The 24,285-nt window shown below is 32.4% G+C and overlaps 1 protein-coding gene across 1 annotated transcript in view; it reads left to right on the top strand.

The window, feature by feature from the left end:
* The window catches only part of LOC111629785 (serine/arginine repetitive matrix protein 4-like), a 64,004-nt gene continuing 39,719 nt past the window's right edge, over positions 1–24,285 (top strand). The window contains exons 1-2 of the mRNA XM_023373695.1: positions 1–293; positions 11,786–11,953. Of these exons, the coding sequence (XP_023229463.1) occupies positions 151–293; positions 11,786–11,953 (311 nt within the window). The 5' untranslated portion in view covers positions 1–150. The remainder of the gene's footprint in view (positions 294–11,785; positions 11,954–24,285) is intronic.

The raw sequence follows: 24,285 nt of genomic DNA, 5'->3' as shown, positions 1-24,285 counted from the left end.
AAAGATGAAAATAATATAGTAATAACTTCTCGTAGTAGGAAGAAAAGACAAATTGATCGGACAGATATAGGAAATAGGTCAAAATCCATAACTGATAAGCATTCAAAATCATCACAAAACAGACAGAAAGGAAAGAGGGATTACAGTGAAATGTCTTCGGATGAGGAAACAATCAAATTAAATCACAAAATTTCAAAAAGAAAGAAAATTGAATTGTGTTCTTCGTCTTCGTCGTCGTCATCTTCATATTCTTCATCGTCGTCATCAACTTCGCCCATAAGTCATAAAGTTAGGTTAGTATATTAAATAAATTTAAGCTTAATTATTATTAGTATATGAATATAATAATAAAAAATAAAATTTTATAATATTGGTAATGTAAAATCAGTTTGTGTTAAGAATAAGCCAAACTGTCTTTCGGCATTAAGCTTGTTTAGTTTGAAAGATTTTTAATTACAAACAAGCACTTTTGACATTGCAGCATATCATCTCAGATTGAGTGTACAGTGAAATTCCATTAACATGTCATTTGGTATGCCAGCATGACCAGCTTATCTTTGAAGGGGAGTTATTGATGCACTGGGTATTCATCTGTATTTATACATAATTAGGTAGTCAGTTAATTAAAACTAAAAATAATAAATTTAAAAGTAATAAAATAATAATTAAAACTTTGGCCTTTACACCAAAACTGAAACTAAAAGTAAAATCAAAATTAATTACAGTAGAGTGTTGTTTATCTGAATCAATTGGGGACTGAGGTTGTTCGGATAACTGATTATGTACAAAAAAAATATATTAACCTATCCTATGTTGAAATTTTTCTCTGTTGTGTGTTGCTTTGCATTGAATGTTCGTCAATGTTAAGCTTAACTTAAATTTTTTAAAATAATAATCGTGGCTATTGTATTGTTAAAAATTATTTATTTATTTTGTACAAACAAAATAAATATATTGAAAAATATAAAAACAAAAAAATTATATTTTGGAAGTTAACCTGTCCTACGTTGTTCCCAAAAATATTCCTGTTGACCTCATTGACCTGTGTGGGCGATCCCGAATATTTTCGTGTTTACCAAAATTCACAAGCCAAATTACATAATGATAACTTAATAACAGGAACTGACAAAATTACTTATAATATTAATATGAAAAATTTTTGTATATGTAGATACCTTTTTACCTTATTCCAACTTGATAAACTTGGGAAGATGATATAACACAAATCAAAGGCATATACAAAGTTCGCATAATTTCGAGAGTAACCACTCCTTTGCTATAGTAAATTGGAATTGCCAAGGACTTAAATACAAAACTACATTTGTTAATTCTCTGCATATAAAATATAATCCGGTCATTATTGCCATGACAGAAACTTGGATAACATCAGATAAGTTTTATACTACAAATTTCTCGAATAAATTTATAATAGAATATGCAATGGCAAGCAAATCAGTAGGTCCCGGACGGCCGAGTGGTGGTTTATTGATTGAAAGGAAGTATTGTAAAATAATCCAAGTTAAAAAATCTAGGAATTAACTGATAAATTAGCTGATAAACTGTTAGGTGGAGATAAAAAAGTATATAATAAAATTGTTGAAATTCTAGATCTATTATTAAATTCAGGAGAAGTAACAGCTGATACAGTGAAAGAATATTATTCAAAATTTTTATCTAATTAAATGAGTAATTATATTAAGGTTAGAATCTATCTCAGCGAATCTCAAAAAAATAAATTGAAATCAGCCTTTAAGAATGATGAAGAAATATATTTACAAATTGATAAATCTAAACCTCCTAATCATGATATGTTTTTAACAAAAACTCAAATAAAAAATATTAATGAAGGAAAGAGAATAAAAATAAGTAGAACTCAATTAAAAAAGAATGGAGGCTTCTTACCATTTTTAATTCCTATTCTAACCACTTTGGCTACGGGAGCTTTATCAGGCGCTGCAGGATGGGGAGCTAGAAAAGCTTTAGATAAAGTAACTGGATCAGGATGTAATAAAAAAAAAACGGTGGTCTCCTTCTTACGAAAGGTCCTTTAGGTCCAATATGACCAAATTTCAAATTAAAGGGAAAAGGAGTAATTCAGAATTGGGTATATCCAATGAGACGATAAATGATAATTTAAAAAATGAAAAAGGTTTTAGAGGTGTGTTTACGATTGATCTATTACCGAAAACAATTAGAAAATTTGAAAACGGTATAATTAATTTAGATATTTCAACTGGAGATGGTACACACTGGGTTTGTTATTATAATGATCCAAAATATCCCTTCGTTGAATTCTTCGATCCTTTTGGAGAATATAAGTTAAAAAATGTAAGATTGAAAAGAGAGATAATTCCAAAAGAAATTATAAAATATTTAAAAACATCTAAAAAAGAAATAGGATATAACTCTAGTTTTCTTCAGAATCCTACATCTGTTAGATGTGGTTACTATTGTATGAAATACATAGTAGAAATAAATAAAGGAAACTCTCCCATTGATGTTTTATACTCATTTACACAAGAACCGAGCGAGTTTAATGAGAATTTTTTTTTGTATAAATGAAACTAATAGTCTTAGATTCGAAATATGTTGATAAATCAGAATACTTTACAATTGAGTTTAAAACTCCAATACCTGTAAATAATTCGAAATTAGCTCTGAAATCAATGTCTATGTGGGTTTCTTGGCATAATATCGATGAAAAATTTAATAATAATACCTTTAGATATTTTGATAAAACAAAATGGAATGAAGTAACGATAGAAAATGGAAATTACACTCTTCGAGAACTAAATAACTTTTTAGTAAAATTCTTTGGAATACCTCCTATAAAGTTTGGAATTCATTTTGCAACAACGAGATTTATAATTTATTTAGAACCCGGATATAAAATTGATCTGAGTAAAGGAAAACTCCACGAGATATTAGGTTTCGAACCAAAGATATATGAGGATGAAGAACAGAAAGGAAAATACATAGCAAATATTTCAAAAGGAATCGATGATATTCATATTCATTGTGATGTAATCAGTGGAGTAGAGTACAATGATTTCACTAGTGATATTCTTTATTCTTTCACACCGTCTCATCCACCTGGAAGTTTGATAAAAATTGAAGAGATTAATCCCATATTTGCAGACATTAATAGAAATCACTATATTTATAGAATTTGAATGTGGATAACTGATCAGGATGATAATTTAATTGATCTTAATAAACAGAGAGTTGTTTTTCGTTTAATTTTAAACTAAATAAATGAATTATAATAAACATAGACTGTTAGTTTGAAGTAAAAAGTATTATGGTGAAAATATATTTATCGATGCAATTAAAACGGCTGGTAAGAAGTTATTAAAAATAATAGGCAACCAAGCAAAATCTATGGTTGAGGATAAGACGAAACAGTTTGTAAAAAATAAACTTGAAAGTATTTTATCTAAAAAATCTCCGAATGTGGAAAACAAAGTAAGAAATATTATAACTAAGCAAAGTTTATAAGGAACAGGATTCAAGAAATTTTTATACTAATAAATGGAAAAGATTTGGGATTTAACTCTTCCTAATTATTACAACAATGAAATTGAAAGTTTTGAGTACAAACAGCATAGAGAAGATAAAGTTACTGTCGATGAAAAGGAATCAGCAAAATATGAATTTAATATTAAAGATGTAAATGATATGATTTTATATTCCAGTGGTTATATCTGTCCAGAACTCAAAATTATGAAGCAGGATGGTTCTTCGATTGGAAGTGATAACGTAACCTTGGTAAATACTGGAAATTTATTCTCAAGATCTGAATTACACATTGAAAAGACACTAATTGAAGAAATTGAATTACCCTCATTAGTTCATCACATTAACGGTCTTATAAACTTTACAAAAGATTATTCTACTTCCGACGCAACTAATATGCTAATATTATTTTTAATTGTCTACTTGGACTTAATTTATTAATAGGACATAAACAGATTATGTCCTATTAATAAATTAAGTCCAAGTAGACAATTAAAAATAATATTAGCATATTAGTTGCTAATATAATAAAAAGGACAGTAAGGCTTTTACAATTAACAACTAATATGCTGTTTTTCATTGACACCTCAGAATCACCAGATAAGCAAATTTTAATATTTGATGGAGCAGATGATCAATCTCTTGGAACTAAAGAAAAAAATGGAGACCTTTTTTAAAGGAATAAAGAAAAATGCAAATTATAACGAAGGATTTACAGAATGATGGATATTAACTAAAAACAGTAACAAGATCAAACTGTGGATACCAATTAAACAAATGTTTGGATTTTTCAATGACTTTAATAAAATAATATCAAACATTGATGTAAAATTTGTGTTCTGGAGAAATTCGAATAATGATATGATCTATACCGACGTTGATAATCCGAATTATAAAGTTATAATATCCGATATTTCTCTTTGGTTACCACATATTAAACTATATCCAGAACCTCAAGTTAATTTTAACAGTGTATCTCTAAATCCCTCATCTGATATAGAAATTAATTGGTGTTCTGTCAGATTAATTAAAAGTAACGTTCAAAATGGTTCTAGCAGAACAATAATTGTAAATACAACCATAGACGAAATCAGAAATATTTTTGTAATCCCACAATATCAAGAAAAGGAAAACGATCAGAATCAAAATAATATGATATTCGATAACTTAGATATGATGAGATGTTGGTTAAGAATTAATAATGATAAATATCCAACAGAAGATTATAATGTTAGCTTTAAACCCGGAGAATTAGAATAGAGAGGTTGAGGCACACGTTTTAAATGTGTAAACGTGTACGTGTGACGTTCGGCGCCGCTTTCCCGTAAGCCTAAAAGTTTGACGATGGTGTTTGGAATGTCGAGCGTGATTCCACCGACTATCCAAACATCATTGTCAAACTTTTAGGCTTACGGGAAAGCGGCGCCGAACGTCACACGTACACGTTTACACATTTAAAACGTGTGCCTCAACCTCTCTATTCTAATTCTCCGGGTTTAAAGCTAACATTATAATCTTCTGTTGGATATTTATCATTATTAATTCTTAACCAACATCTCATCATATCTAAGTTATCGAATATCATATTATTTTGATTCTGATCGTTTTCCTTTTCTTGATATTGTGGGATTACAAAAATATTTCTGATTTCATCTGTGGTTGTATTTACAATTATTGTTCCGCTAGAACCATTTTGAACATTACTTTTAATTAATCTAACAGAACACCAATTAATTTCTATATCNTATAGATTAATTTCGTATTAGTCGAAAAAAGAAAAGGATTTATGAATATGTACAACAAGACTTTTGAAACCATTAAAACTTTAAAGTAATTAAATGGCTTGGTTTCCTTTTGGTCATTATTACGATGAAGTAAAAGAAGGTCCTCCTGGTCCTCCGGGTAATGGTTTCAAATTAACATATGATGGAAATTATGATATGCAAAATAAGATCTTAAAATATTGTGAACATCCAATAGATGAAAACAATGCTGCAACCAAGGAATATATTGATAATAAATTAAAAATAATCAATGAATTAAATAATGATTTTCAAACTTTTGCTAAAGAAAATGCTAATAAATTAAAAATATTAGAAGAAGATCACCTAACAGATAAAACTAATTCAGAAAAAAATATCGATGAATTAAATTTAAACGTTAATAATTTCATAACAGAAACGAGTAAAAAACTTCAAACATTAGATGATAGATGTCTGAAAATGTATAATGGTGCTTTCAATGCAAAAAACAAAAGAATTGGAAATGTCGATGATCCAGTGGAAGACAAAAATGTTGTGAATAAACGATATTTTGAGAATAACGCAATCATTTTAAAGGATTATGTATTCAATGCAAATAATAAGAGAATAATAAACGTTTCACTACCTACATCTAAATTTCAAGTTGCTAATAAATATTATGTTGATAGAAGGACTGGAATATCAGCAGAACCAAGTAATGCACTCTTTAGAAATCAAGATGGATTATTTGTTTCAAATAAGCATTCTTTCATCCTAAGGGGTTTTATAGATTATGGTAAAGATACGTGGTCTTTAAAAATTTTCAATTTTTATTTTTTCCCAGATTATTTTCTTAAAGATAAAAAAAATTCATGTTAGAATGTGATGGATTCATTAGTAAGATTTGTTTAGCAAGCAATATGCAATCATTAGATATATCTATAGGTATATTTTTCAATGATAATTTAGTATTCTCTTTTGAATTAGAGAAAGGAGAAACCCACAAAGTCATAAATAAAACTATCCCATTCAATGTAAGAGATATAATTACAGTTAAAACTATAGATAATGAAGAGAATCTCAAGGATTATGACATTAATCATTCAATTAGATACAGTATTTCAATATTTATAAAATATAAAGAATTTTTGGATGAAATCAGAGATCAAGAATTATCCGTCTTATTGGGAAATAAATAATTTTTTCCTATATAAATGGAGACAAAGAAAAAGCTAAACAATATTGGAAAGGTTCAAAATACTCCAACAAAGAAATTGATTATGAATATCCTATTGATTATATTAAAAAAATATCCACTCGCTTTGGTGATAAAAAATTAGTAGTTCTTAAGAATGAAGAATTTCAAGTTTTTCTACCTGATCGATTCAATAAAAAATTAAGGGATGACGATTTAGATGAAATGAGTAATTTTAAATTTGTATACAGGGGTATGAGAGATTATGGGAATAATTATAAAGCACATATTATAGAGTTTGTTTGACTTTTTTTATATTTTCTTTTTTTGTAATCAACGAGATTTTCTGTGGTTTATAATTCTTGTTTAAATTCGTTGAATTTTACTATTGATTTTAGTTAAATTCATTGAATTTAAAAAAACTTAAAAATAAGGAATCAACGAAATTTCATTGTTTTTAATTTTTTTGATTAAATTCACTGATTTTAAAAAACTTAAAAATTAGGAATCAACGAGATTTCATTGTTTTTAATTTTGTTTAAATTCATTGAATTTTAAAAACTTAAAAATTTGGGGTTGGGGAGAACTCTCATTTATATACTACTTACATGCTAAGGGAAATCCACAACTGGAGAATTAAACACAAACTGAACTTTAATCCTCTCAAAACCAAAGGCATTGTACTAAATAAATCTAGTCAACCCAATCTTTATTTAAGGATCCCCCAGATCAAGGTGGATGGTAAAAACATCAGAATAGCAAAACACCTCAAATATCTTGGTATGGGACCATTGCCTCTCCTGGGACGCTCACGTTGAAGCTGTCGCCAACTGTACGGGTTTAATCATGCAGGCATTTGCTCAGGTAGCAAGAAGAACCTGGGGTCTCTCATCAGGTGCCATGAACACAATCTACGACCAGATTTATATTCCCATGGTCACTTATGCCTGCGGCAGCTGTGGCTGGGCATCCAACAAAGTTCACATCAAACGAAGACTCATCTCATCTCAACATCTGGCACTTATGCTCATTACTAAATGCTATCGTACTGCTTCAAATTGCAGTATTCAAATCATCTCCAGGAAGCCTCTCATTGACCTGATTATCCAGCTTAATGGGAAGATACAAAACATCAAACAGGGAGAAGAAATTAATTCCAGTGCTGGTCTGATCAACTGCTACAGTTATGAGTCTCCATATCCATTCTCCAATACCCTTCTCTGTGAAAATGATCTGAACAACCTCGATAACTCTACTTCACAAATCTTCACTGGTGGGTCCAAAATCCACTACTCTGTCACCTGCAGTTTTGTTGTCTACATCAATCAGGTTGAAGTACACTTCCAGCAATATCATCTCAGTCACTTATGCACTATTTTCCAGACTGAGCTCCTTGCCATTAAAATGGCCTTCCTCTGGTCTATAAACAACTATTTCTCCAGTTACATCCAAATTATCACTGACTGTTTATCTGCTTACTCCTTAATCAAGGGCAATAATATACACCAACTCACCACTGAGATCAGGAACATCATCAACAGCACTAGTAATACCATTACCTGGCAAGCATGCTGACCAGCTTGCCAAAGCAGCCACCACGGACAATACCATCCCTGTTATCTACGACAAGATAAGCAAGCACACTTTATGCCAGCTCCTCTGGAGGGACACCCTCTCTACCTGGCAAAAAAAGTATAAGGCTAAGACTCCACTACCGTAAAAACCCCTCACCGTAAAAGCTTTTAATCACGTGACCCCGATATCTTATGCCTGAGCAGGCTGTAAAACCAGCGTAAAAGCGAGTTGAGCTATGTTCAACTTTCAACGCGAATACGGCCGTAAAGAGGTACCTTCCACCAATCAGAAGTCAGTGAAATCTAGGTCATCGCGACACGAGCTAAAATGGCGGAAAACAAGTTTTTGTGTACATTCTCTCGTGGCTACCCTAGAATAGATCCGGAAAGATTTATCGAAAGTATTCGTGTATGTACGACAAGAGATAACCCAATTATAATAATGGATACCAAAGGAAATCCTTCAATTTAGAGGAGTATATAATAAAAAAGCTAAGCTTATAAGTGCTGTATATTATCTTAATAATACGATAATAAAAGTTAGTATATTAAAGTAACGATATTATTTTTACTACATTTGTAATTATAGTACAGAAAATACTCGTAGAACATAATCATTGTCTTTATATCGATATATCACATATACAACCATCTTCCGTTTCCACCAATTCACGTGCGAAGAAGTATTTACTTTCGACACTTTGGGCAGCACCGTCGCCGTAAAAACTTTGCCCTAGCCGGACCTCCAACATAATACCAGCACAAACTCAAATAGGTCACGTGATTAAAAGTTTTTACGGTAGTGGAGTCTTAGCCTAACAGTAACAACACCTGCATTACCTATAACTATATTCCAAACATTAGTGAATCTATGAAGCTTGACTGGTTTGTGTCGAGCTACCATACAACTCAGTTTCTTACTGGACATGGAAAGTTCAGTGCATATCTCTCCTGCTTCACCAACCATCCTTCACGTCTGTCCTTTTGTCAAGTTGAGGACAGCGGGACTCATTACATTTTTGACTGTCCCATTCTTGAAGTAGAGCGACTGGAGATTAGAATTCTATTGCAGAACCTTGGCATCCCTTGACCATTCTGTCACTCCGACCTACTTGTTAACAAGGAAATCTATCTCGCCTTCTCCAGACTGGCGAAGAAATTCTGCAAATTGTCACTTGTAACGGCTTAATCTTGTAACATGTAACTCCTAGCCATACTGCTGTCTACTTTATATACTTTAACTTCAGTTTTATATTACTTACATTTTTTTATTTTTTATGTTTTGTCTTTGTAACTTTTATTGTAAACTGCATACATGCTGGGCTGTGATTGGCTCATGTATTTAAGGACTTGTACAACATGAATTTCATAAAATACAGAACATATCTACTGTGTTACAAGTGGGGTCTACTGTATATGAACAGGTGATTTCAAAAGTGACTTTTACCTCAATTTCTTTAGAAAATGAATGTGAGTGGTAGGTAGGTCTATGTATTGTTCATGATTCCTATTATATTATTAGTAAGATGTTCTTACAGCTAAAATCATTTAAATTCCTATAAAAGATTTACTGACAAGTTCACATTTTATTCCAAAGTGTCTCACAAGCCAGTTTGAAATCAAAAATCTGTGAAGTAAGCAGAAAATTAACTCTTGTGTTTTCTGTCAACAAATTCTTTGGGTTCTGCCAATTGAAAATTTGTTGATGTAATCATCTATGAATTTTTACTTCACGCGTGTCAATGGCAGCTACCTAGGCTGCATCTCATCCAGAACTCCCTTGAGCTGGTGTGAACATGATAAGAACTTGTTTGGAATTCAGCAAGGCCTGTTGGATACCAAATGATGGTCCAACTGACAAGATATACAAAATAATATGTTCAAACAAGACAAACTAGCAAGTCCAATTTTTGCAATCGAGTCAGATTTTTGGTTAAGAAAGTCAAAAAATGGAGCTACAAAAACACACAAACTAGATGACTCCTCTAAATGTTAGAAGAAAATGTAACATCGGAATGGTTAAGGAGTTCATTTTTTTTTTTTTTTATTCGGATTTAAACATTTTTGGGACTATAAATTCCGTCACCAGAATCCATAAACAAAAAAAAAAAAATGGAACACAAATGTTGATATTGCATTTTAGTGTTTCTGAGCATTTGAAAGTTTGAACATTGTGTAACGCACCATTTACGAAACCAAAAAAAGGGGTTACACAATATTAGGGTTCAAGTACCAGGCCTGGACTTTCCAAATAAAAACAATAATTTCCAAAACCACAGGTAATAATTCACAATAAATATAAGTTTTATTATATTGAAAAAACAATAATGGGTTAATTGTCCCAATAGTTAGTTGAATAAGTGAAAGCAACAACAAAAAATCAAAAATCAATCAATCACTTAAAACCAGGTCATTAATTTCGATCAAAATCGATTAGGTTATCTTGGATCACTTAGCTACTGACACGTGTCAAGCATAAAATGCAACACCAACAACAAAAAATCAAAAATTCAAAAAAATCGTACTTACAATATCAATTCAAAGAAAACTTTTTTATCTCCACCTCAAAAGGATCCAACAGCCAAAATATATGGCTTCTGCTAAGTGATCACAGATGTCTCACCAACCGTTGTTGCCAGATGCTACTACTCTCTCCATAGTCGATGTGCCGCTTTTTATTTAACGTTTAGTGCACTGTCTTAATTTGCATACATTTGCGTGACAGGCTCAGGCACGGATGCAAACTAAGTTTGCTTTTCTTTATTTGCCACCTGTGCTTAGGAGTTTGTCCTTAACTAAAATGAACCCTGAAAAGAAAATAATTAAATAAAAATAACGCCCAAAACATAAAATAACGGTCGGACATTGACTCCTTTACAATTCATTCAAGACTTGTATCATGTGACCTAAAATTTCAATAAGTAATCTAGTAAGAAGTATGGAAATGAAACACAAACTAAACATAATAAATACTTTTGGCAAACAATTTATTGAGTAATATGAATGTTTTTGGTAAATCTTATTATTGTCCACTTCCTACTCAGTGTTGATTTTAACTTCCAAAATGTCAGGATCCTTAATTGGGACTAAAATATATTTATAAGGCTACTATGTGATATTATATTTCCATTCATATTAATTTATCCTATTATATTTTGTTTTTTGTCTTATGTTCTATTTTTTCATTAGAATTTTTGTCATTTTATTTTTCTACTTATTTTACTTTTTTTTTTTTTTTTTTTAATTCTGCAACAAAAATATCAGTCATATTTTACAGAATTGATGTCATCTACCTTTAAAAACTAATGGAAACATTTTAAATGAAGTAAGATTTGTTTTAATTTTTAAAAAACTACTAACACTTGTGAATTTCTCTGGGTCACTCAACAGAAACATAAGGATTTCTTGTTCAAATTTATGACTTGAACTGTTTTCTCTGACAATGGGACAGAGAAATATTAAAAAATGTTCAACCAAATAAAAAGATTTAACTCCTGTACTCTTCTTAGTGTTTGATTCATTTTGAATTCACACAGATTTGACCAACTCTGAAACTAGCCTAAAAATAATTAAATATACAACAGTAAAAAGAGGGAAAAATTGTTTAAAATTATAGAAGTAAAGAATATACAGTTATACAAATATTGATAATAATTGATTAAAATAATTATTTTGTTAAGAAAATAATTAGATTATTATTAAAATGAATATACTTATTTTTTATTAATTTTCAATGATAACAATTTTCTTGTTCTTAGAGAAAAGTTACCTGTTAAAAAAAAACATCACAAGAAATTGCCTAATGAAAAAGAAAATCATAAGAAAAATGAAAAACATTTATCGTTGACCAGAGAATCAAGATCTTTAAGTTATTCACCAATTCCGTATAGTCGAAGCAAGCAGAATAATTCTATTAGAGAAGAAAAGTAAGTTGAAGTAATTTTATGCTAACTTTCATTTTTGATGATGCTATCAGATCATCTATAATATGAGAATTGTTATTAAAAATATTAAAATCTTAGTAATGATATATTTATAAATTTATGATAGAGTAATAGTAGCTGTTTCTTGAACTTCAATAAAATTTTAATTAAAAGCTACATTTTAAAAAACAAAACTTTCTTTTTCTATTTTTCACTTTTGTAGTATTCATTATGTCATTATGCCAAATCTCTGATTGATATATTTAGCCAAACATACAGTCGAGAGTACATAAGTCATCATAGATATAACTTGACACCATCGGTTAAGTAGTCCGTTTTCTGTGGTCCTGGCCAACTTACAAGGCATTAATGTTAAAAAACTCTGGTTTACTTGACACCGTTTAACTCGTTACCACTGGATAAATCGACATACTTTTGCTGTCCCACCCTCATTTAGACGTCTGATAAGTTGACTCCCCTCCTGAAAAAAATGAGTTCACATCGTACTGTGCGGTGCAAACTCATTTTTTTCAGGAGGGGAGTCAACTTATTTATTAATATACTGTATACATATTAATAAAAATGCCTTAACATTTTATGTATTTTTATATATATAATAATAACAGATAACCAAAAAGAAAACATACAATCTATATCAACATCACAGCAGAATCCAATTTTGCATTTTCTAACTTCATGCATTACTTTTAGCACCTGTTTCATTTCTGTCAGAAATGAGTGTCCGAAAGCTAACAACGCTTTACGTGGAAGGAAAAATACGAACTTGTATCTGAATCTGAATTTAAGAAAACTTTGCAAGCCGAATTTGCAAAACAAGAAAACCTTCCAAGAACAACATTGGTGGGAATCCTGAAGAAAAAAGAGGAAATTAAGAAACTTTTTCTTGGATTTTCATCGTGGGTGTCTCAAAAATGCTGGAGAAAGATGTCGATGATGATCTGATACATTGGCTAAATCAAATTTGTTCATCAAATCTTCCTGATTCAGGACTGACACTGAAACAAAAGGTGACGGAAATTGCTGGGGTACTTGGAGTATAAACCAACTTTAGTGCTAGTGACGGATGGTTAGAGAGATTTAAAGGTCGCCATGGAGTGACTTTTAAAAAACTGTGTGGAGAAAAAGAATCTGTCGATATGACCTCAGTTGGAACTTGAAAAAGACAGTTTAACAAGAGATTGAAAACCAAAAAATGTTTTCAATCTTAATGAAACTGGACTTTTCTATAAATTGCTTCTAGAGAAAACCGCTATATTTAAAAACGAGAGTTGCCATAGTGGAAGCAAATCAAAGCTGCAAGTTACAATCCTTCTTGGAGCAAATTCTGATGGCTCTGAAAAGCTGAAGCCCTTAGTTATAGGAAAATCTCAACAGCCTTGATGTTTTAAGGGAGTGAAGAGTTTGCACGTCATATACAAGGCAAATTCAAAAAGTTGGATGACTTCCAAAATTTGGGAGGAAATTCTCCACAAATATGACTCCCAATTTGTTCAGCAAAAGAGGAACATAGCATTTGTTGTTGAAAACTGTACTGCTCATGGAAAAGCTGAAGGACTACAATGATTAATGTGTTTACTCTACTGCTGAATGCCACTGCTGTAGTGCAACGCTGGATCGTATTATTCATTCATTCAAACTTCATTATTGGAAGAATCATATTCTGGATTTGATTCATACGGTAGAAAGCAGAAAATCAATTGACATTTCTCTGTTAGATGCAATTCATTACGTGAAGGTTGAGTGAGAAAATGTAACATGCTTAACTATTGCAAGCTGCTTTAAACATGCAGGATTTCGTTCTACAGTGGCAGTTCAAGATGAAGATAATGGTGAAGAACAGAATGTTCAATTGGATGAACTACTGCAATGTTGTCACAATCTATGAGAAACTGCCTCTGTTGATGAAACCGACTACACCACAGTGGATGATTGTGTGGAGGTGTGTTCCTCAGAGAGTGTTATCGATATCGCAGAAATTCAGGACGAGAATAACAAATCTGGAAGTGAGGAGAATGAAACATTAGANGTAAAAATATCTAAAAGACCATATGCTACTTCTTCAGCCCTTTTGGTTTTTAACTCGTTTAATCGGTTGTTGAAGCGATTATTCATATCACTTAATGATTCCTTCATGATCGTTACTTTTGTCAAAGAAGAAAGATTAACTACTGGTCACATAAATTTAAATTTAAAGTTCGGTACTAAATGCAATACACGTGAGCAAGTAAGATGTAAGTTCTGATTGGCTAACATATGCCGGATGATCACTCCTCAACATATTATTATCACTTTGCCCGACTAGGTGGTAGCAGTATTCATAATGACCGGTCAATTTGATAAATTATTGAAATTTATTACAATGCCCGATTTTGTTGGTCATTATTCATAATGCCCGTATTAATCACTTTGTCCATAACATATATAATAATAACAGATAACCAAAAAGAAAACATACAATCTATATCAACGTCACAGCAGAATCCGATTTTGCATTTTCTCACTTCATGCATTACTTTTAGCACCTGTTTCATTTCTGTCAGAAATAAGTGTCCGAAAGCTAACAACGCTTTACGTGGAAGGAAAAATACGAACTTGTATCTGAATCTGAATTTAAGAAAACTTTGCAAGCCGAATTTGCAAAACAAGAAAACCTTCCAAGAACAACATTGGTGGGAATCCTGAAGAAAAAAGAGGAAATTAAGAAACTTTTTCTTGGATTTTCATCGTGGGTGTCTCAAAAATGCTGGAGAAAGATGTCGAAGATGATCTGATACATTGGCTAAAGCAAATTCATTTGTCGAATCTTCCCGTTTTGCGGCTGATACTGAAACAAAAGGTGATGGATATTGTCAGGGTACTTGGAGTAGAAATCAACTTTAGTGCCAGTGATGGATGGTCAGAGAGGTACAGTACATTGCACTACTGTATTTTCCTAATTGTAGTATTGTGGTTTTTTCAACTTCACTTTAGTCGTCATATTGGATAACTCGACACCCATATTGGATAACTCGACACCGCATAAGTCGACACCCATGGGGTGTCGACTTATGCGGACTTGACTGTATTTATTCAGTTTGTTAAATATTTGTTTTTTAAACATTAAAGAGAAGCAGAAAGATGATATCAAGAGAGAATTTTATCACAGAAAATTATATTTCTTAAGGAATTTACAACTTTCTGTCAGTTTCAATCATTTATATTTATTGTCATACATAAACAAATCTATCAAAGAGCCTTAATTGAATTTCAGTAAGATTTAATTTGAATGATGCAAGCATTCCATCATCAAATATATGACCCAAAGAAGATTTCCATTTGTAGATTGAAAACATTACTGTTTTCAATCTACAAATCCGAAAGTTTTATTTTGTATTAAATCTTGCTGCAATTCAGTTAAGGCTTTTTAATAGACTTGTTTATTGCTGAATTATTCCAGTCTCCCAATTGGTGTTGGAATTCGATTACCAAACATTTTGAAGCACTGTGATTCATCTTTAAGACAAACTAAGACAACAGTAATATGTTTAATTAAAATGCCTCAATGTCCTTGATTTAATATAATATATATAAATTTTCATCTACAAGTACGTATTTTCTAATATCAGGACTTATTATACTGGCTTTACAGATAATGCTACAGAGTTTTACAGAAAATAATTTTTTGTTTTATTTAATATACCTGGACACATCCATAATATTGTGTTTCGGACTTTTTCGTCCCTCTTCAGCAGGTATTTTTGTAGTACATTCTATTAGAACAATAAAATAATTTTAAAATTACGTTTTTCATTTCCCGACAAACTTATTTATTTATCTACATTAATAAAATTCTTACAATTTTCAAACTTTTTTCTTTCGTTTTTAACTCCACTGGACATTCAATTTTAACCAATAACAACAATAATACTGTAAACTTAAGCCTGTATTAAAAACAAATTATTATAAAACAAATATGCTCACTTCTTAACCAATATCCGGCGTGAAAACTCCAAACAAAGATTGGCAAACGCTTTTGATGCCCCTCCTGGGCTCTTCTTCAGGCCAAATTTACTGCACTGGATTTTTAAATCGAATGTTTTTAAATAAGAACGTGCTCAGTTACTAGAAGTTTGAATAAGGAAGGTAATCACGTGCCTTTCCAAATTATTTTTTTTTTATAAATTATATTCGTGGAGATATGTTGTGCGCATCCCATAATAATCTCGTGTATCTTATAATCACGTGCCGTTTCTAAAAATAATTTTAACTGTTGGCGATACGATTTTAACTAATCACGTGCCGTTTCTAAAAATAATTTTACTAGTAGCGATACGATGTGCGTATCCCCTAATAATCACGTGTATCGTATAATAAATTACGATTCATCATCCAATAGATACTGCCACGCTGTTGAAAGATTCATTTCTTCTTTAAGATTGATGCAGGTTAATTTGCGATCTGCTCTGTATATTTCCATCGCTTCCAAGGTTCTTAGATGTTCCTGATGACGAGTGGTGTGAATGATTCGTGCCTCATTAAAAATCGGGATTATGTCCGGGTTTGTTGCATATGTAGACAATGCTGTTGTATATTTGTTGTGGGTGATATCTGCTTTATGTTCCTTTATTCTAGTGGCTAACGGACGTTTAGTAGATCCTATGTAAATTAGTTGCCTCTGCCATCTGTCGTCTATTAAGGGAATGGTGTATATTCCCGGTAGTCTGTTCGGGTTATGGGCGTCTTTTCCGTTCCTTAATAAATTATATATGGAAGGGTTTCTTCTGTATGTAATTCTAATTCCTTTTTTCTTTGCAATTGAATTATATATCATTTTCATTTGCGGGTTGTATGTTACCGGGATTCTTTCCATATGTTCCTTATCAACTGTTCCTGATGTCTTTTCTTCATCCGTTTTACTGTTTATGTGAAGGCGCTGATTACATAATTTGTGTATTATGTTGCCATAACCGTGGTCTTTAGCGATTTCTCTAATATACGCTAATTCTTGTTGTAGAGCGTAGGTTGTGGAAGAGTGGGAATAGGCCCTTTCTACCAAAGTCCTGAATGCCGCTATTTTGTAAGAGTACGGGTCACAGGAATTGATGGGTATGTACGATGGTATAGTTGTTGGTTTTCTATAAGCTTTTGTTTGTATTGCTCTTTCTTTAATTTCAATTTCTATATCTAAGTAGTGGATTTTTTCTTCACTATGCTGCTCCAATTCCAAATAAAGGCCATAAGGGTTGTCGTTCATGGCTGTTTTAAATTGTCTTAAGTCTGGTGGTGTTTTCCAGAGAATTATAATGTCATCTATATACCTACCATACATGATTATGTTTGGGAGAAAAGGTGGTAGGGTTTTGGTTTCTAATGCCCTTATTATCATTTCGCACAAGTCCCCAGATAATGGACTTCCCATCGGCACTCCTCTCTCTTGTGCATATGTGTTTCCTTTGAACTGGAAAACCGAACTATAACAAGCTAAATGGGCCAATTCCAGTATGTCTTGGTGCAGATTAGTATCATTTACTTTTTCTATGAGGAAATCTCTCAGTGCACAAAAACATGGTTGTATTTTTATCGATGGGTATAATGATCTAAAATCCCATACTGTGGCGTATCCTGGCTTGTTTATGGTTTTGAGCTTTAATACCAATTCTTTTGGATTCGAGATATTGAATCGGTAGTTTACTAGATGTGCAGACAGCATATTATGAATACATTTTTCAAGTTTGATGGTAGGAGCTCTTCCTTTGTCTACTATAGGTCTCAGTTGTTGTCCTATTTTGTGTGTTTTGGCAAAGGCGAAAAGTTTAGGTACGTCCGGAGCATCTATAATAATGTTTTTCATATTTAGCTTCTTGGCTAATTTGGTGTTGGCAATTCGTTTAACCCTCGCTTGCATTTTATCAACCCAGTTCGTTTCAACTTGTGTGCACTGTGTTTCTGCTACATATTTTTCTAATTCTCTCTCGTATGTTTCTCTTTTCATTAACACCATAACTCTGGCTTTATCAGCTCTGGTTACCACAATATCATTCGCTTTTATCCATTTGGAAGCTTGTCTTAATTTATGTTTGAGCTGTAAAATGTCTTTTGATTCTTTATTTCTACTTATTCTTAAAGAAGATAGCCATCTGTAGTACTCTTTTTGATTTGGAGAAAGGCCTCTTATAAGGTTTTCAAGGTCCGGGATACTAGAGTTAATAGTTTCTTTTTGGGATGGAGGTGGTACATAAGCCGGACCAAATTTTAGTATCTGGCTAACAAAGTCTGGAATTTGTACATTATCCCACACAACAAACGGAGCTTCTATCTTATTGGACCTTTTAGGTACTTGAAATTTCAATATCCATTTCATTTTTAGATTAAAACGAACCTTTAGGTTGTATCTCAGTCTGTTATGGATGTTAACCTGCTTCGCATTTTCAATACGTAAAATATTAGGATCCCGTTGAAATAAGTTGTTCTCCACTGCGATAATTCTGTTTATCATCGAATATACCTTCTTTCTAGTATCTCTGATAGCTTTTGTTAGGCACATCCGTCTTACCTTATTAATTAAAGGTTCATTACCTGGGGGTAGGTGCACCCGGTAAATCGTCATGGGGAATACCCCAATGTTTCTACAATTGTGAGGATTCTAGGGGTTTTTTGATTCAAACCCCACTTCTGTGACACCAATATGTGAGCCACTGGGAGGGAAGAGGAGTCCTCTCCCTCCAGCCACTGGCCGGTGACCTACTTTCTTGTCAGGGATGGTACTAACATTCGGTTACACGTTACGCGAGTGGAGGAGAGTTACGGGGCCGACGATAAGGCGTTGGCATAGTCGAATAAAGACACCATTTTTCTAAACTAACAATTTATTACAGACAAATAATAAAACAAACGTTCTAACACAAGAAGTCCCATTCGCGTGTGAGAGAGAGAGCTTACAATAAAGCGTTCATACCTCTTGCGATGATATCGAGGGTCTTTAATTTCTGAAAGACGGAATCCAAGTTGAGGGTTGGGATCGAAGATCTTCTAATATGTGGTGCGGCCGATTAGAGGAAAGCGAAACTCTATCTTAATAGTGCGATGGCGACTTCTTGATCAGCGACTCCCCCGGAGAGGGGGAAGGAGGATGGCTTTTATACCTTGTTGGTGGGAAAATTCGTCAGGTGATCAATTGTTTTAGCAGGTGTGAGGTTAAAGGTGGTGTTAGAATGACAACAATATGACGAATTTCGCCAATAACTGTAAACTATATACGGTTTGATCGTGAGAATGTTTATAGTTAAACAAAAAGAGTTATAATTCTCTCATGTACTTTATATTTCGTTTTTGTAGGGTCAAATTTCTTTGGTTGAGGGCATTTTTATTTTAAACTTATTAAACTTTTAAAGTACTAAATGCTTTTATTAACTTCGAATTTTCACACAATTAATCAAAAAATCCAGTTAAATCCAAAAAATCCAAAAAATACAATTAATCAAAAAAATTATTTTTAGAAACGGCACGTGATTATAAGATACACGAGATTATTATGGGATGCGCACAACATATCTCCACGAATATAATTTATNGTATCGCTACTAGTAAAATTATTTTTAGAAACGGCACGTGATTAGTTAAAATCGTATCGCCAACAGTTAAAATTATTTTTAGAAACGGCACGTGATTATAAGATACACGAGATTATTATGGGATGCGCACAACATATCTCCACGAATATAATTTATAAAAAAATTATAATTTGGAAAGGCACGTGATTACCTTCCTTATTCAAACTTCTAGTAACTGAGCACGTTCTTATTTTAAAAAATTCGATTTAAAAATCCAGTGCAGTAAATTTGGCCTGAAGAAGAGTCCAGGAGGGGCATCGAAAGCGTTTGCCAATCTTTGTTTGGAGTTTTCACGCTGGATATTGGTTAAGAAGTAAGCATATTTGTTTTATATGACCCGGTGTGGGAGAAATCCTTGGCAAATTATTATATTAATGTTTTACATTATATCTGTTTTTTTTTACATTTATTTACTATTTTTACAACTTACATCTCTTCCTGTTCAATTAGACTTACTGCTACTCCTCGTCTCCACTTCTTTAGATTGTTCTTTTTATGTCTCAGACATGCCTCTTCCTCTATGATTCTTCGCCATGATTGGTGCATTTCTTTACTGGTATTACTATTTGTTTTGTTATTTTGTCTAATTATATTAATATGTTCGTAAAGTTGTCTTTTGTAATTATTCTTTTCTTTTTTCCTTATTTTTACTGAATTTAATACTATTTCACAGCCTGTGGTATTACAGAGCTCTGCTACTACTGAATTTGCATAATTTCTTTTGATTGCTCAGATGTGTTCATTCTTTTTATTATCTATCTGATTAGTATAGTACTAGAACACCTAGCAGAACCAAAAATAACTCCAGTAAATAATCATGGATAGAAGAACAAACATTTTTTGTCCTTTTCATGGATCTTTTTTAGGGTCAAAGATTTTGAATTGGAATACGTTTTGAATATCATTGCATTTAGTACTGTATACTTACAGTACAGTCTGAAGAACTGTTGTGAGTAGAATATCAGATTAATCATTGAGAATTATTACTAATGTTATGAACCAAAAATAGATAATGACAAGATTAAAAATTTAGAAAGTAGGTGGTCATTTTGGTTAGTAGTGTATTTTCTAGTTTCTTACAACAAGTAACTCATAATTAGGATAAGTAGTATCTCTGAGGCCCTGTGTAATTGATTATCATCTTGTAGTATGAATCTTTTTATTTATTCTACATACTTTTATATGAAACACAAAGTCAATAATTGCTCATTGATTAAAAATTAGTTCTAATTTATTGGATTGGCTGTTGTTAGATTTAACATCATCAATTTAATAAAAATTGATAGATACAATTACCATTTCTGTACAAGTTATTGTTTCCCAAAAGGAATTTTGTAACTCTTATGCATATAAGAACAAAGTTACTTAATAGATTCAATTAGAAAGTGTTTTTTATTACTGCATTTAAAAATTACTGTTATAAAATTAACACTTAAATTTGTTAAGCATTATATTTAACATTTTAAGTACGAATTATTTGATTATTATAAATTATATAGTGCTGTGACAAAAAAATCAAATCAAACTCATTTTAACCTATGCATTATTCTCCCATCTATCCCTAATACCTAATATTTTATGTATAACCTAGTAGTAAACTGTTATTGAAGATATTTATGAACTGACAGTTCACTAATGGCTTCCACAACTATTCATTGAGGATTCAAGACCATGTCAAGAGTCCAATCACTGTTGCAATATTATTCATCGACAAAACAGTATGACATTTTAAAAATATTCAATAAAATTTAAATACCATATATTAATAATGTAGAGCACTAAGGATGGTTATATCGCACTAATCTCAAAAGAGTCTGAAACAAATAGCATCAATATAATTAAGTATCTGCAAATTACTTTAAATATGGCAGAAAAAGAGTATGGGGAGTATCCTGATTAAAGAATTTGTATTGTTAAGGGAAACTAACACAAATCCAATTATTAATTTGTGATATTATTCATCTATAAGGGATATAATGTTTCCATCAGGAAATAGTATCACATCTTAACTTTCTATCAAAAAAAACTTTAATAGCAAATACTGATGTTTTTGGTAATTTTAAACAACCATCCTTAGGTGAACTCAAAATGAAAGTAGAATGTTGTTTGGAACATATAGAATGCAAATTTATAAGTTAGCATTATAGAACACACAAAACTTCATATAGAACATTTAAAAAATTTTTTTATCTGCAGTTATGAAATGGGGAAAAAAGAAAAACAAATTCATATTGATATAAATTTTATATGTTAAAGATTAAGTAAATGCAACTTTTTTTTCCATAACAATTAAGGGGATTAATAAGCTTAGGCAATTTTTAACCAAGCTCCACAGATTTTAACCTCATATAAACTATTTCTACGTATTGGAATCCAATATGGAAATAGTTTTTCCATCTCAGAAATTGATATTTGACATCCTTAGCTGATATGTACAGGGTGCAGCAGAAAGAACGTTCTAATTTGGCAGAAGTGTTGCTTCGCTCATAGTAGAGGTACAGCAGTGGGCGTGGTCTCTTTTGTTTTGTTTGTGCATGCCATTTTTAGTTACCCTCATGGCATGGAGCAGAGAGCATTGTGCTTTTGTTGTTGACAAGTTTGTTACAAATGGTGAATGTGTGATGATGCATCATCAATTAATAATGGGCCTTCAGAATATGCTTTCAGCTCGGGCGTCGTGATCTGGTTCTGGCTGCACCAACAATTTGCTGTTGGGTTTCAAATTTTAGATGAACAGGTTCAGCTTTAAAGAGTCCTGGCCGCCCTAGAAGCATAACAAGACTGGAAGATGTGGCTGCTGCTAGAGCTTCCATACAGCAGTCTCCCAAGTGATCTGCAAGCAAACACACAGCTGCATTAAACATGTCTGATCTTTGCAGGCTTTTACACAGCTCACTCCATATGCATCCCTACAAAATGTGACCTGTGAGAATACGGACGAGGGTCCAAGGCCTGTAATCATCAGATCTGTTAGACCTGCTCACCTTGTCACTGGATGGCTTAAATTTTCTCAGAACCCAAGTGGTAAGATTCTGTGTGGGTTGTGCATAAGGAAGGAATACCAGACTAAGAAGGTGATATAATATAAAATCAACACTTTAATCACAGAAGACCAAAATAACAAGAACAAATAATATAACAACAAAACATAAAACATAAGTCTAATCTAAGACTAGGAAGGTCTTTCTTATATAGAAGTCGACAATTTAATCATTACTAACAATACTACAGCAGAATATAATTGATACAAAGAAATAACAATATGGGGAATACCTAGGTGTGGATTATTCCTATCCCTATGTTATATTAAGCTAACCCGAGAGAGAGAGTTTACAATAAACTTTTACCTCGTTGCTCATGTTGAAACCTTTGTTGTTCTCTTCCTGTAGAGGTGGAGTCGGGACAGGTTGTCATTGGAGTAGGAGCACTCACTATGGCAATTTCAGAACGAACTCCCTCTGTATGGCAATTAAGGAACCAACTGCCGTCCTATGGCAAGGTCCTGGGAAACTGCCCCGAGTCTAGCTACTTCAGCCTTTTTATTACCGAATATTTCACAACAACAATTCTTAGGAACGTTGTGTCATTTGCACGAGTGGTGTGCAAAATTCTCAGATACAAGGTGTGGAGGAAGGATACAAAATATTATCATTTCTGGTTAAATGTTATGTGACACAGCAGTTTTGCAGGATGTTAAAGTTTTATAACCTTTTTAGGTTATATTAACTTAATTTTTGTCCTTTTTAAGCATTTTTAGGTGAAATTAAAGTAAATTATTTATTTAAGTTTGTTTAGGTTGAAAATTTATGTAACTCTTGGTAAGAGTACCTCCAGATTATCACACAGCAATCTCCCAAGTGATCTGCAAGCAAACACACAGCTGCATTAAACATGTCTGATCTTTGCAGACTTTTACACAGCTCACTCCACATGCATCCCTACAAAATGATGGTTGTTCAGGAGTTGAATGATAGGGACTATCCAATCCGTAAAACTTTCTGTCGGGATATTCTGCAGAGCATTCCCCCAACAATGGTACTGATCTCCAGTGACGAAGGCCATTTTCATTTATTGGGGATGGGCAACAAACAGAACTTTAGGTACTGGTCTGACAGTAATCCTCAAGAACTCCACCAGCGACCACTCCATAGTCCGAAAGTTATGGTTTGGTGTGCCTTAGGTGATTTTGATGTGTGGGGTCATTTCTTTGAAGAGGGTGGTGTTACAGTGACAGTAACATCAGAGTGCTATTGTGAATTGCTTGAGTATTTTCTCCATTCATTAGGTAACGATTTACTCAATGATCATGGTCTGGAAGATGTATGGTTTCAGCAAAATGGTGCCATGTCGCATACATCTAGAAGGTCACTTGGAATTCTCAGAAATTTGTTTCTGGGAATCTATTTATCTAATTATTCATCTTGTCTCTTTATGGGGTGATATTGTTTGGCCACTGCATTTGCCGGATTTGGCCCCATGTGATTTTTTCTGTCAGCTATCTCAAATCAAAAGTGTACCAACACCAACCCAACAAATTTGCAAGAACTCAAGGCAGCAATTATGCAAGAAATCATGGCAATTCCACTGGACATGGTCCACAGATCAATTCAAAATTTCCAAAAGCGACTTCAAAACTGCATCAACATTGATGGTTGCCATTTAACTGATGTACTCTTCAAAACCTAATGGATGACAACGGCATACTGTGTACTTATCAGGTATAAA

Source organism: Centruroides sculpturatus, unplaced genomic scaffold (genome assembly GCF_000671375.1).
Source record: "Centruroides sculpturatus isolate CEXI.00-Female unplaced genomic scaffold, Cexi_2.0 scaffold517, whole genome shotgun sequence".
Classification (NCBI taxonomy): Eukaryota; Metazoa; Arthropoda; class Arachnida; order Scorpiones; family Buthidae; genus Centruroides; species Centruroides sculpturatus.
The sequence above is the reverse complement of the archived record's forward strand: the minus strand, read 5'-3'. Positions and strand labels throughout refer to the sequence as shown.